Source organism: Dermacentor albipictus, chromosome 1 (assembly GCF_038994185.2).
Source record: "Dermacentor albipictus isolate Rhodes 1998 colony chromosome 1, USDA_Dalb.pri_finalv2, whole genome shotgun sequence".
Lineage (NCBI taxonomy): Eukaryota > Metazoa > Arthropoda > Arachnida > Ixodida > Ixodidae > Dermacentor > Dermacentor albipictus.
The window spans coordinates 192934717-192947799 of NC_091821.1; the positions used below are offsets into that span (position 1 = coordinate 192934717).

The 13083-nt window shown below is 46.2% G+C and overlaps 1 protein-coding gene across 6 annotated transcripts in view; it reads right to left on the reverse strand.

Annotated features, from left to right (window-relative positions):
- Positions 1–335: 335 nt before the first annotated feature.
- Positions 336–13083, reverse strand: part of LOC135898018 (homeobox protein Nkx-6.2-like) — a 46355-nt gene continuing 33607 nt past the window's right edge. For all 6 annotated transcript variants that reach the window (XM_070530701.1, XM_070530699.1, XM_070530700.1 and 3 more), the window contains 2 exons: positions 7189–7358; positions 336–1998 (listed from right to left, as the gene is read on the reverse strand). In XM_070530701.1, the coding sequence (XP_070386802.1) occupies positions 1777–1998; positions 7189–7358 (392 nt within the window). In that variant the 3' untranslated portion in view covers positions 336–1776. The remainder of the gene's footprint in view (positions 1999–7188; positions 7359–13083) is intronic.

A 13083-nucleotide genomic window follows, 5' to 3' on the forward strand; every position in this document is an offset into this window, starting at 1 on the left:
TGCGGATGCTTTGTCACTGCGTCGGCTCATACCTTGAACACATAATCTAAATTGCACTTACTTATAGAAATATCTTACATTACTTTCGCAACGATCTGTAAAAAATTACACCACAAAGTACTTAGTCACATGCAAGAAAGTCGCATTCATGCATAACAATTTGTCCGCAGGCCCTTCACATGTGTTGTTCTGTCACACTGTTTGTACAGAACACATGAGTGTGCTGTCACGCTTGAGTATTTCGCAGTACCGCCATTTTCCTCTTTCGTGACGCTGTCCCTGCCTTCAAATATTCGGTTGTATTAAGTGTCCTTTGAAATCCAAAAAAGAATCAATAGCGCAATAATTTAGTTTATTAATCTCCGGAAGAATGTATACAGTGGTGCACGAACGCAGGGAAGAAACGCTAGTAGGCATTTCAGTTGGAGTTAAACATTGAACAACGACGCAACTATTGCAAATACATTGAGCGCTGACGAGTCATTTCAAGCAATTTTTCATGAAGAGAACATAGTGTTGAGCTTTCGTCAACAACAACTTCAAGCTTGTTTTACATCTTAACATTAAAAATAAATATTTAAATAGTGTTCTTTTATATGCGCACATATTGAGAATACAATTAATCATTCTAAAAGTATCAGCAAAGATAGCGTTCCTTCATTTTGCTCACTCAATTATCAGACCCTATTTTACCTTTCTCTGGTTGCACTTATACGCTGGTGCACGACAACAACGGAAAGCATGGACAGTAGCGCAACTACTCGAAACAGATATACCACGCATATCACATCGATCCCCATTCACTTGTCAATCGATGTCAGACATACACGCTAGGAGCGCTGCAATATTAACAGAACTTGGCGGTATCAGATGCATGCACGATACGTATTTCATATGAAAGACCTAATCAAAGAACCACGGCTGCATGCAACAGCAGATGCTTTCGTCATCAATCTATACAACGATCGCGCCACGCTGAGCACACGCGGGCGCATTGTCGACTTCCTCTGTTGTGCACTAAGGTCTGAATCCAAGCTACTCGGCAAGGCAACGTCTTCGAAGGAAACAGAGCCAAAAACGGGACCGTGTTTGTTCGCCACTCGCCGCGTCCCGTCTTTCGCGATGGTTCGTTCAAACATGTTGCCTCGGTTATCTCTCGCGCGTCGTCGGAAGCGTTAGTTCGAGTGTGACATCTCCAAGTGTACAAGGAACTGACATGTGCGACGGGTCGCGACGTACCGCGTTCTTTTATACACCGGTGGAAGCAAGCATGCCCGCGCACTTGACAGAGCAGCAGGACTCTTGGCACAGGCGCGGGAACCCACTGCCGACGGCCTGCGCCCGCAGGTCGCGCGCGAACTTGCGCTGCCAGCGTGCTGGGTGTCCAGCGGCGACGAGGTGCGCGCCGTTAGAAGGGCGCGACTGTGGACTTGAGTGCTCTCACTGGGCTGTGGCCAGGCGGGCGGCCCTCCCACAGCCTCAGAGTCCATGAAGGAGGCGCATGGAAGACGAGTCCCAAAGAGCAGGCGAGCGGACGCAGAGGGACAGCCGACGCCGTGCGCGCGCTTCGCACAGTCTTTGTCCCTTTGGTGATTCTTTTTCTCTCACTCAACCTGAGGTGTGGCACATTGGGCGCGAAAGCGCACACAGTCTCTTATAGTATGTACAGTCTCTGGGTCTCCTGGGAGAATAACTATGTACAGGGCGAACGATAATGCACGGGGAGGGGACAAGAGTATTGCACTGTGTGTGTGTAAGCGGATGTAGCCGGGACGCCTAAATGGAGGCTAAGCTGTCGGGCCGGCGGTCGTCGCGGTGGTGGTGCCGTAGCAGCGGGTCCTCTTGGCGCATTTTCTTGGCGTCGCCGTGCTCCATTTCCTGGTCTGACACGTCGTCGTGGCGCAGCTGCTCGGCCTCGTTGTCGTGCTTCTTTTTGGCCGTGGCCATCTCGGCGGCGTGCTTCTTCCGCCACTTCGTTCTCCGATTTTGAAACCACACCTGCGTGGAAAAAACATGTGCACCACTTGAGTGTCGTGTCGTCATCGATAAAGCCGATAAACAGTGCGGAGGTTCCGCGCTGGCAGACACCTCGAGTATGCAAATCTTTCACAGAAATATGAACAAGAAGAAGAGATTCGAAAGGACCATTGTGAATATGAGAAACTACATGCATATACGAACGGAATTAAGAAGCACAGTACAGAAAAGCTCTCTAAAAGCCATTTAAGACTTATATATAAGAAATTTATTCAAATACTCATTACGTCACACCCATTAGCAACTTTTCCATGGGCAGCCTACACAAAACACGAAAAGTAGATAATTTCTCATAACTGCAACTTCTTCACGAACAGGGTTACTTAGCCACTTCCTATGCTACAGTGGCGCCTGGATATCCCATAAACAAACGCAAGAGAATACGATGTCTTGTAGTTTTTGGCTGCGTATAAACTGGTTAAAGTGCATTAAAGGATGCAAATGAATTCGGCAGTGTCCGGCAACTTCCTGCTTATTTTGCCCACCTTTATTAGAGCGTTCGGTAAAACATTTACCGATCCTCTGTTTCCAGCGTAAAATGAGATGTGCCAGGCCCGCCATACCCACATACACGATAAACGAAAATGCGCTCAACACATTTCTCCTTGATTTCGGCAAATATGTTTCTTGAATATATTTATTTGCCCGGACTGCAGAGCACTAGAATGAATTACCTGGACACGTTCCATCTCCATCACATGATGAATTCATTTCGTGCATTCTGCTTCAGTGACTGATCTCTTCGTATTTTACCTTGTGCCTTGCATTGTATCTTGTACGCCTCATTTCTCTGTCAACCCTCTGAGACCCCAGTATGTTGGAATGAATGAATAAATGAATACCTGCAGCATGCTTAACATCGGAGAAAGCTGAGGACTGCTGCCCATAGAAATATATACTCAGCCCCCAAACTTTCCGAAGTGCTTGAAGGAACATGTACGTGCTTGAAGGTGACAATTTGTACTGTAGCTGAACTTCGTACTTTTCGTTGAATCTTGGGCCGGTAACTACAAAGAGCTCTTACACTACGATTCTTTGCTAGCGTAAATTCTAGCCAATCGTGATGCTGAACATATTATTACAGAAGGCGGCCAACCAATAGAAAAGCGCACTTACGAACGAAACGCTTTGTGAATTCAGCCCTTGAATCTTAAAGGGACACACCGTGCCATAGAATACAATTTCACGTGCAAGTTGTTCGGCGGATAGCTTTTACGGCCTCTAGAACAACCAATAACATCGCGGGAATTTCGAAAATTACGTCGTTTAAAGCATCTTATCTTGCATTGAATCAGAAGCAGAGGAAAAAAATAAGAACAAAAAAACCAAAACAAGTTCAAGGTCAAGAGATTGTGTTTCTTTTCCCCCTTTCGTTATTGGTGTGGCACCTACGAAAATATCGCTAGATTGAATATTAACCCATGCCTTGACTTAAGTCTGTTTTATTTCACGTAACAATAGTGAATTAACATATTGATGTGTTTTGTGACCTTAATCATTAGAATTTACGATGCAACTTCGAACAACAGCATCCCGCACTCAGATGAAAATGCCGGAAGGACAAGGAAAATATTTTTTTTCTCTGCTAAATTAGATTATTTATCGTATTAACAAGAAATTGTATTGTATTTTATACAATTGTATTCCGCCCATTCTGTAGAACGACAACGATGGCGAAAGTGTCACTTCCATCGAGACGCAGTCATTAAAGGACACTTGCCGAAACAACACGCCCCGCTCACGCGCCTGCACAGTTTTCCGAATGAGCAGACAGATACCGAAAGGCGCTCGATTTGGTGCCCATCGCAGCAGTAGACAACAGCGCTACACCTCCAGCACGCGTACGCCCTGCGTGTACGGCACAGCTTGACAGCGTTTAGGGTCCAATACATTCAAGGCAGAACGAATCGGCACGAGAGCCTCCGGGGGAGCGCGAGACAGACGAAGACGCACGAGGCGCGCGTGGGCCTCCGCGAGGTGGTCGCGCGAAGGAATAGCCTGGCCGCCTCCCGCGCGCGGTAATGAAAGCCACCGCGGGCATCTGTTGATCGTCCCCCTCCCCGTCCCTCGTGATTCGGGCCTCGGGACGAGGCTAGGGCAAATGAGGCCGCCCGCTGCTTCCCGTATGAGCGGCGGCCTGGCATCCCGCGCCGCTTCTGCACGCCCCGAGGTCTCGCACGCGACTGTTTCGCACAGCGAGAGGACATCTATATGGCGGCTCTCGTTGCCGAATGGAAGGCGCTTCTCTTGTCCGCAGATTGGCGGTCGTTAGTGGACCAGTAGGAGAGCCATTTCACGCCTATTCAGGGTACAACACGCGAGGCTGGAAAACGGCCTTATTGTCTTCTGATTGCCCACTGGTGGTTACCAGATGAGCCGATGTCCCGGCGACCTTCTTTTTTGCTGGCTCTCTTTTGCAGCTTTTTTTTGTTTTCTTTGTACGTGCGGGAACACCATCGTCCCACTGATAGCTTCTGTCCCGAGAGAGTTTAAGCCCTGCTGCTTCTTTGTATCAGCGATGTCTACGGTTATGCGGTCCTTGCGCCTGCTGCCTTTAGCAGGGCGGAAAGATTTACCGTGTGGGCAGGTGGTTTTCGTGTGGCAATAAGGCATGACTATAACTCTCCGTTACTTTCCAGGCTGTCCTGTTAAACCTTCATTCCCCACTAAGGGCAGCAACCGCCTGAAAATAAAAAGCGGGCCAAGTGCGGAACCAACCGTTTATTATATACCGTAGTGAAAGTCAGAGTTCTTCGATAATGATACTTCAAAACAAACAAAAAAAGTGAGCTCGTCAGGCTCGCAGCAACTACCCTGAGCGTCGCCGCAGGAAGACTTTGGTCCCGTGTTTCAGGAAGTTACACTTCCAAAGTGTAAAAATTCTGATCGTGAACGCTTCATGAAGCGGACAAGCGAAAGAATCATCACATGTATATAAGAAGACTCGGTGGCGTGCCTACTTTCTGAGGTCTAAACTTGTCAACTGCAACGCATATTCAGGCGATGATCTGTTTTATCGCCGATATGAGAACCCGCAGAGAGTCAGAAGAAAGTGTGGTTGCACTTTATTCTGTCTATCTGAAAGTCCTCTTAATTTTAACAACGCGCAGTTGTTTAGCATGTGTTTAGCACGTTAGGTTGCTCAGTGGCTATGGTGTTGGGTTGCTGAGCACGAGGTTGCGGGATCGAGTCCCGGCCTCGGCGGCCGCATTTTGATGGGGGCGAACTGCGAAAACACCCGTGTGTTTAGATTTAGGTGCACGTTAAAGAACCCCAGGTGGTCGAAATTTCCGGAGTCCTGCCCTACGACGTGCCTCATAATCAGGAAATGATTTTGGCACGTAAAACCCCATAATTTTATTATTATTTTTTTGTTCTTTGACATGCACACGGTACACGGACGTTCTAGCATTTCGCCCCATTGTAAAGCAGCCGCCGTGGCCGCTATCGAACCCCCGACGACGCATTAAGCAGCACGTCGTCATAGCCACTTAGCTATCCAGTGAGTAATACGACAGCTGCCGACGGGTATTCCGTATTTCAGGCAAGTGGGGAGTATACATGTGATCTAAAAAGAGAAAATATGTACAAATCCGACGCCATTTCGAAATCCATGTGAATGCGAAGCTTTCGGGTGCACAACGCATGTACTTTAATGTTTTAACGTGATATTTTTATGCGTATACTTCCCGTTTATATTGCGCGTCTGGTTGCTGGTGTCAAGGTTTGTTTAGCAACAGTGCAATGATACATACGCGATTCAATTTTTTCCGCTGCGGCGCCTTGCTTAGAGGCCATCAAAAATAGACTAATGAGTATACCCTCTGAGGGCCCTTTTATATTCCACAAGCGTAAAGTGAAGCTCCCCAACGTAATCTGGGGCCCTATACCTTAAAACTATACCCATCTGTTTTTATTCCAATCTCCTGACGCAAAATTTACGGAACCACCGACGCAAGCATCGGACGGTAACCCGAAGCGTTGTTTGAAAAGCCCAATCAAATGCGCTCCTCGTTCATCGGAGATCACTTCTTTTCTTTCAAAGCGAATAATATTGCCTAGGTTGAGCAGATTTTCTTATAGAATTGGCTGGAAAGAGGCGAGGAGATCGCTCAAGAGGAGAGGGGTTCGATAGGGCCCAGCTAGCACAGTGAAAGTGGATAACCGGATGAGATAGGGTAGTGCTGGCCTCTGCGGTTTGCCCGCTTCTCCTTAGTTAGCTCGCGGTGGCTGACGGAAAATCGGGGCGGGGTGCAACGGAACATTAAAAATGCCGCCAGAACGGATCCTCAGTAAAGAAGAGTTGGCAAAATGCTCTCGTATACATGCCGAAAGGGCTCGATAACCTTACATTGCAACGGAAAAATGTTCATTACATACGCAAATAAACCCATGCTTCCCGTCTGCGAGTAGCTAGTGCCAGAACAATCGGCGGGCAGCCATCTTCTATTCCTTTCGGAACGGGGCAGACTCCAGCTATTCAGGAAAAAATTCAGTTTTGTTCGGCATATTAATGCGTCTCTAACGCGCGCACGTCACTTTGACGTGGTGAGTTTTCGCGGTTTTGTGACATCGCGTGACAGACAGGCGAAGTGGGCGCAGCCCGAAAACGTTTGATCAATGGCAGAGTATTATGGCGAAAAGGGCGTCGAATCAGAAACAATTATTTTTCTTTCGTTCGGCCTAATCATGCGTAACCAGTGTGTAACGTCATATCAGATGGGGAGCTGTCGTGGCTTTAGTGACATCGCGGGAGAGAAAGGCGAACTGGGGGTGGCTTGGAAATTTTTCGACTAATCCTGGAGGACTGCTTGCAGAACTGGAATAGAAAAGTTTGGAATAGCTTTACGTTATAGCACCCCTGTAGTAGAAAGCCTGTACTACAAAGAACGATGTACTAGCATAGGGAGAACGAAAAATCACGCGCACGCACAACGCGCCGCTGAATTAGGCACTACACCGGCGGCGTTCGAAAGGGGATGAGGGAGAGAACGGTTGACGTCATTGTCAAACGCTTGCTCCCAACAGGCTTTGCGGGGGCGGAGCGGAGTGCGCGAATGGGGCTACCCGAATGCCGACGAAGATAATCCGGTGAGCGAGCTTATAAATGTTTTGTATTAACATGTACGCATGCTTGTTACGTCCACTCACTTTTACTTGACTTTCGGACATGCCAAGGGCGTAGGCAAGCTTGGCTCTCTCGGGTCCTGCGAGATACTTGGTCTGCTCGAAGGTCTTCTCTAAAACGTAGATCTGGTGACCGGAGAAGGTGGGTCGCGTGTGCTTCTTCTTGCCGTCCTTGTCCAAGCAGTTCTGGGCCACTGGAGACAAGAAGAGGACCACGTTCAGTTTATTCCCGCCCAGTCATTGTGCACGGGAAGGAGAGCGACCGCGGGGATGGCTTTGCCACAATACCCTTCCCCCCCATGTCCTTCTCGCTTCTTATCCTGTTCAGACCATTTTAGTTTCGGGGGATTAACGCCTCCATCTTGGACTGTTAACACCAGACTTCCAACGGCACCTTATCAAGCACTGCGCTTCGGACAATAATCTTGAAGCCGAAAAGAAAACAATCAATTTAGCCTCGTTTGGTGGTGCTCCGCTGCGTTTATTTCGAAGCTGCCCTGCGCGATAGCGACAGAATACTTACATGATAGCCAAATGATATTTTTTCTCTTTTTATGGCCGTGTTTACTGATTACAATACGCAAGCGAATCACATGTTCTTGCGTATCGCAGTCCTTCCTTTTAAATTTCGAAATATCGTTACACATGGTCCCTTGTTGCATTATGTCGACACGTGCAACAATGCCCTGCTAAAGAGCATCATTTCCGCTGTTGACTGTTTTCTTGATGAAACAGAGCAGCTATGGAGCGTTTTCATACTGAAATACTACAGTTAATCAATCCCTCAGACGTATACTATTCCTCGTGACGTAACTTCGCATTTGCCCATTCACTGTGCCAGTATCTCCTACAAATTCTAAAAATTCATCCGAAAAAAGAGCAAAAATGTCATTACCATTGTCATGCAAGCACGAACACTATAGAACACAATATGATATTTTGTTGTCGTTGAAGTTTCCTAAGGTATTTTCTTTTCTTTTTCTATTGTAATTCCTTTTTATCGTTCATTAACTTTCTGTAATAACAAATCTTTTACCTATCCCACAATTTCTACTTTTTACGACTTACACTGATCCATTTTTATTACACGGATTGCCTATATAACGCCGCGTGATGTAAGTCAATTTAAGTCCTTGGGTCCCAACTTTATGCTGCTGGTTTATTTTATTGCGTTTCTTATTAATAAAACAAAAACAAAATGGTCTACTGAACTGACTGAACGATTCATACAAGCGGTACCTGATGAAGCTTCTGAGAGCCCTCGACCAAATACATTAGGGACTACAACAAAGCAGATTTTAGCAAAATTAACACTGAACTGAACACTTTCTCACATTTTTTTCGTGAGACTGCTCCTTCTCGTACAGTAGATGAAAACTGGTTGTTATTTAAGAATAAATTATTACGGCTAGTTGAGAGACATGTACCTCTTGTTCGCATTCGCGGTGATTTAGGAAAACCCTGGTTTTCCAACACACTTCGGAGGCTGTCGGGAAGGAAAAAACGTCTGTTTCGTGATGCGAAACGCTCTAAATCTTGTTCAAAGTGGGACAAGTACTTCAAATGCCTGCGCAAATACACTAGCACTTTGAGACAATCCAAAAAGAAGTTCTTCCACCACGATTTGCCTAACATCATACGTGTCAAACCCAAGAAATTTTGGAATATTTTGAAACCAAACAATAGCTCCAATAACATTTCCTTGACTTATCCTGACGGTTCAAACGTGCCGCTTGATCAGCGGTCAGACGTAATGAACTCATATTTTTCTTCTGTTTTCACTCGTGAGCCTGCACTGAAGGACTTTGATTTGCCCATCCACAGTTTTCCCCTCATGTTTCCCATTACAATTACTTCTCAAGGCATTATGAAACTTATTGATAACCTAAAGATTTCTAGTGCCCCTGGGCCAGATAACATCACTGCTAAGGTACTAAAAGGTACGAAAGAAATTTCCAGTCATATATTACAAATAATTTTTACCCAGTCCATTACTGACAGTTCACTTCCAAATGACTGGAAGATTAGTAAAGTGGTACCGGTATATAAGTCAGGCAGCCGCTCTGATCCTTCCAACTATCGCCCCATTTCCCTAACGAGTATTCCCTGTAAACTACTAGAACATATAATATATTCGCAAATAGCATGTCATCTCGGTGATCATTCCTTCTTTTTTCACAATCAGCATGGTTTCCGGCCTGGTTTGTCATGCGATACACAGCTTTTTGAATTTATTACTGAACTTCACCTGAATTTAGACTCATCACTTCAAACTGACGTCATATATCTAGACTTCGCCAAAGCATTTGACTGTGTTCCCCATCAGCGGCTTTTGGCCAAACTTTCATGCCTCGGTCTCGACCCTCTCGCACTGTCATGGATCCGTTGCTTTCTTACTAATCGATTCCAGTACACAGCTATCGGAAATCATTTCTCAACCACTGCTAGCGTCATCTCCGGAGTACCCCAGGGGTCCGTCCTCGGTCCCCTTCTCTTTCTCATCTTCATAAACGACCTTCCCAACGGCATATCATCCAATATCCGACTTTTTGCAGATGACTGCGTAATCTACCGTCGCATTACAGACCCAGCCGACCATGCAACGCTCCAAAAAGACTTACATTCATTAGAAACCTGGTGTTCCAACTCTTTAATGAAACTTAACATCTCCAAATGTAAAGTTATGCAGGTATCCCGTAAACACTCTAACAAGAATCACTCGTACTTTTAAAACTCGACAGCCCTATCCACCGTTGAGTCGTATCGTTATCTCGGTATTACTATTAATAGCAAGTTGACCTGGTCCGACCATATAACAAAATTGGCTACCGACACTAATAAATCACTTGGTTACGTCAGACGTACCCTTGCGCTGTGCCCCTCATCCACAAGAAAACTAGCTTATGAAACTTTTATTCGAAGTAAACTTGACTACGCCTCAGCTATTTGGAGCCCGCACCAAGCTTACTTAATTAATATGTTAGAATCAATACAAAATCGTGCCGCTAGATTCATCACTTCCAGATACAGCCGTGAAGAAAGTGTCAGTGCGATTAAATCATCTCTAGGACTCGAACCATTGGTGTTGCGTCGGAAAATTGCGAAACTGTGCCTTTTCCAGCGACTTTATCATAACTTCCCCGAACTGCATGGAAGGCTTCTAATCCCACCAACCCGTACATCTCGTCGCCTTTTTAACTCTTGCAGCATCCAGCGCTTGCATGGTTCAACAGCTTCCTTTAATCAATCGTTTTTGCCTAGCGCCATTATAGAGTGGAACAATTTACCAGATAGAGTTGTCAATGAGCGCAACCCCATTATCTTCAAGCAGCTGCTTACTGATCACCTTAAACCCTAACCTCACAATGACCGTACTGTGCCTTCATTCTTTTGCGATTGCCGTCTCACATTGTGACTGTTCTGCTGATTTGCTTTTGCATTCTATTCAGTGTGCCTCTTGTTGTTGTTGTTGTTTTATTTTTTTATTTTTAATGCGAATCCACAGGCTGAGTCTTGTAAGAAATTGTAACCATATCTTTGTTTCTATCCTTTTCTTCTGTAACCCCCCCTTATGTAATACCCCGACAGGGGTCCTTAAGGAAAAATAAATGATGATGATGATGAGATGCTTGTGGCATTCGTTTCAGGCGAAGAGGCAAATTGTGCCAAATGTGCCAAATTGCGACTTGAGCGAACAAAATTGTGTGGTTAAAATGCGTATACTGTATAACGATTCCATAACGTTTTCAAGTCTTCTTGCCCTTCGTCATTGACACCCACATAGCCGTGACCCCTCTATCAACGGAAGCGGCCATTCCGTGTGCCGGATGATATGAGAAGAATGGAATCAGACGAAGAAGACAACCCTAGCAACTGCACTAGGTTTCAGCGAAGCTCTAAATACATCTCGCTTGATATACCCTCTATACTATAGACCAAGAGTAAGTGCGACTAATAAGTTACCCTGAACACGGGTGTCACTAAAAGGGCCACATTACGATCACAACCAGGGGAGAGCAGCCTGGTGACGTGGGAAAAGGCGATGACGGCACTTATGTGCTCGCTGGCATTGAGGAAGGCAGCGATACCCGTCACCAGTACGTATAATAATGCACTATCAGAATGAAGTTTACAAACGTTAAGATGTATTACAAAACAGTGATTTGCAACAGGAACTACCAAATCAGATATTTGAATGGGGCGTCCTTTACAAAGTATGTGCGAAATTACAAAGCGAAGCAACAATATATATATATATATATATATATATATATATATATATATATATATATATATATATATATATATATATATATATATATATATATATATATATATATATATATATATATATATATATATATATGAACGGAAACCGATGAGCCCGATTTTAAATAGTCATATATCACAAGAAGCCAACAAACAAATGACGCCAAGAACAGCATAGGTAAATTATCTGCAGTTCTTAATTGTATTACAGAAGTGATAAATCAGTGGAAATGAAAGTGGATGGGAAAATGGCGCCGCGGCAGCTCAAACGCGGCAGCTCAACCGCGGCAGCTGAAATGACCCTTACCAATTCAGCTACCGCGGCGCCGTTTTCCCATCCACTTTCCGGGGTATTCCAGAAGGCTATGCTTTGAGAACGTTCAGTCGCGCTTTTATGTCCCCAGCAAGCACGGCAAGTTTCTTAATGTTCTCGAAGAGCTTTGGATAAGCAGGGTGTCATTTCGGATTGCGAGCTATGTAATGTGTGTTGATTTTGCGATCAAGAAGATGAAAGGGAAAAAAAGGAAATAAGGAAAACAAACAAACACTGAGACACTTTCGCAAGCTACAAAAAGAAAAGAAAGAAGCTTTCCTTCATTGCTCTCTGACCTGCGTAATTTTTGCTTAAAACTCTGTGATATAATGCGCAGGAGGCAAATAAAAATAATTGTTCGGGAATACGTGTTACTCGTGAGAATGGTTTTGTGGACGCACTGCTCTGGATGTATACTTTATTTAGCTGAAGGGTATGGACTCTATTGAAAACGTGCGCACGAAATTGCAAGTAAAAGCCAAGGAATACACAAAAGCGGCGAGACCCATATTGCGGTGAGCTATCGCAGTTTTGTTCGGCCCCCATGCCAAGAATATTTTCCTGTATACCGTGACATGCTACTCTAGATGACAATGGCAGCCAAACGTCTATGATGACGTTTACACGTGTTTTCACGGTCCACTACATCATTTACGCCGGGGTCTGCCGATCCTAGTTCTCTTTTTGGTAGCACCAGGGCGTTCTTACATCCGCATGCAAATGAGCAACCACGGCGCAAAGGCTGCACACTCCACAGCGCCGCGCACTCGTCGATGATTTCACTGCGGTCGCCGGGTCTCGTGAAGCGGCTTCGAAAGCGAGGGGAGCCGCGGTGAGCGATTATTTGCTGCGCGCACTTGGGTGGGCGAAGAATTGGCTGCGAACGCGCTCCGCGGGCGCCCGCTGTCGCTGCCGAGCCGGGGGGGAAGCGGCGCCGCAGCTGCTTTGCCAACGGCTCTCGATATTGGGTTGCGAATCGCAGGACGCCATAAACCAGCTCCAGTCCTAATGCACACGCGCATCGGCTCGGGGTGCACGGGAGGGGGGGGGGCGCTTGGGGGGAAAGCCTAGCCCCCTTCCCCCGCATTTTTGACAGCTCGCTGGCCCGGCGTCGCTCGCCATAAGTCAATGCGGGCCGCGCAGAGCCGCGCGTCAAATATATGATATTGACATGTCTCGACACCGCGCGGCCCTGTTGCGATAGCGCCATGCGGCTGTTTTCGCTACTTTTGTGCTTGGCCCGCGCGTGTTACACGAATTGCGGGCTCGCCGGTCGGCGTGCGGCCGCACTTCCCCGCCGCGGTCTCCTTGCTCGCCGCAGTGGTGGTTTGTTTCGT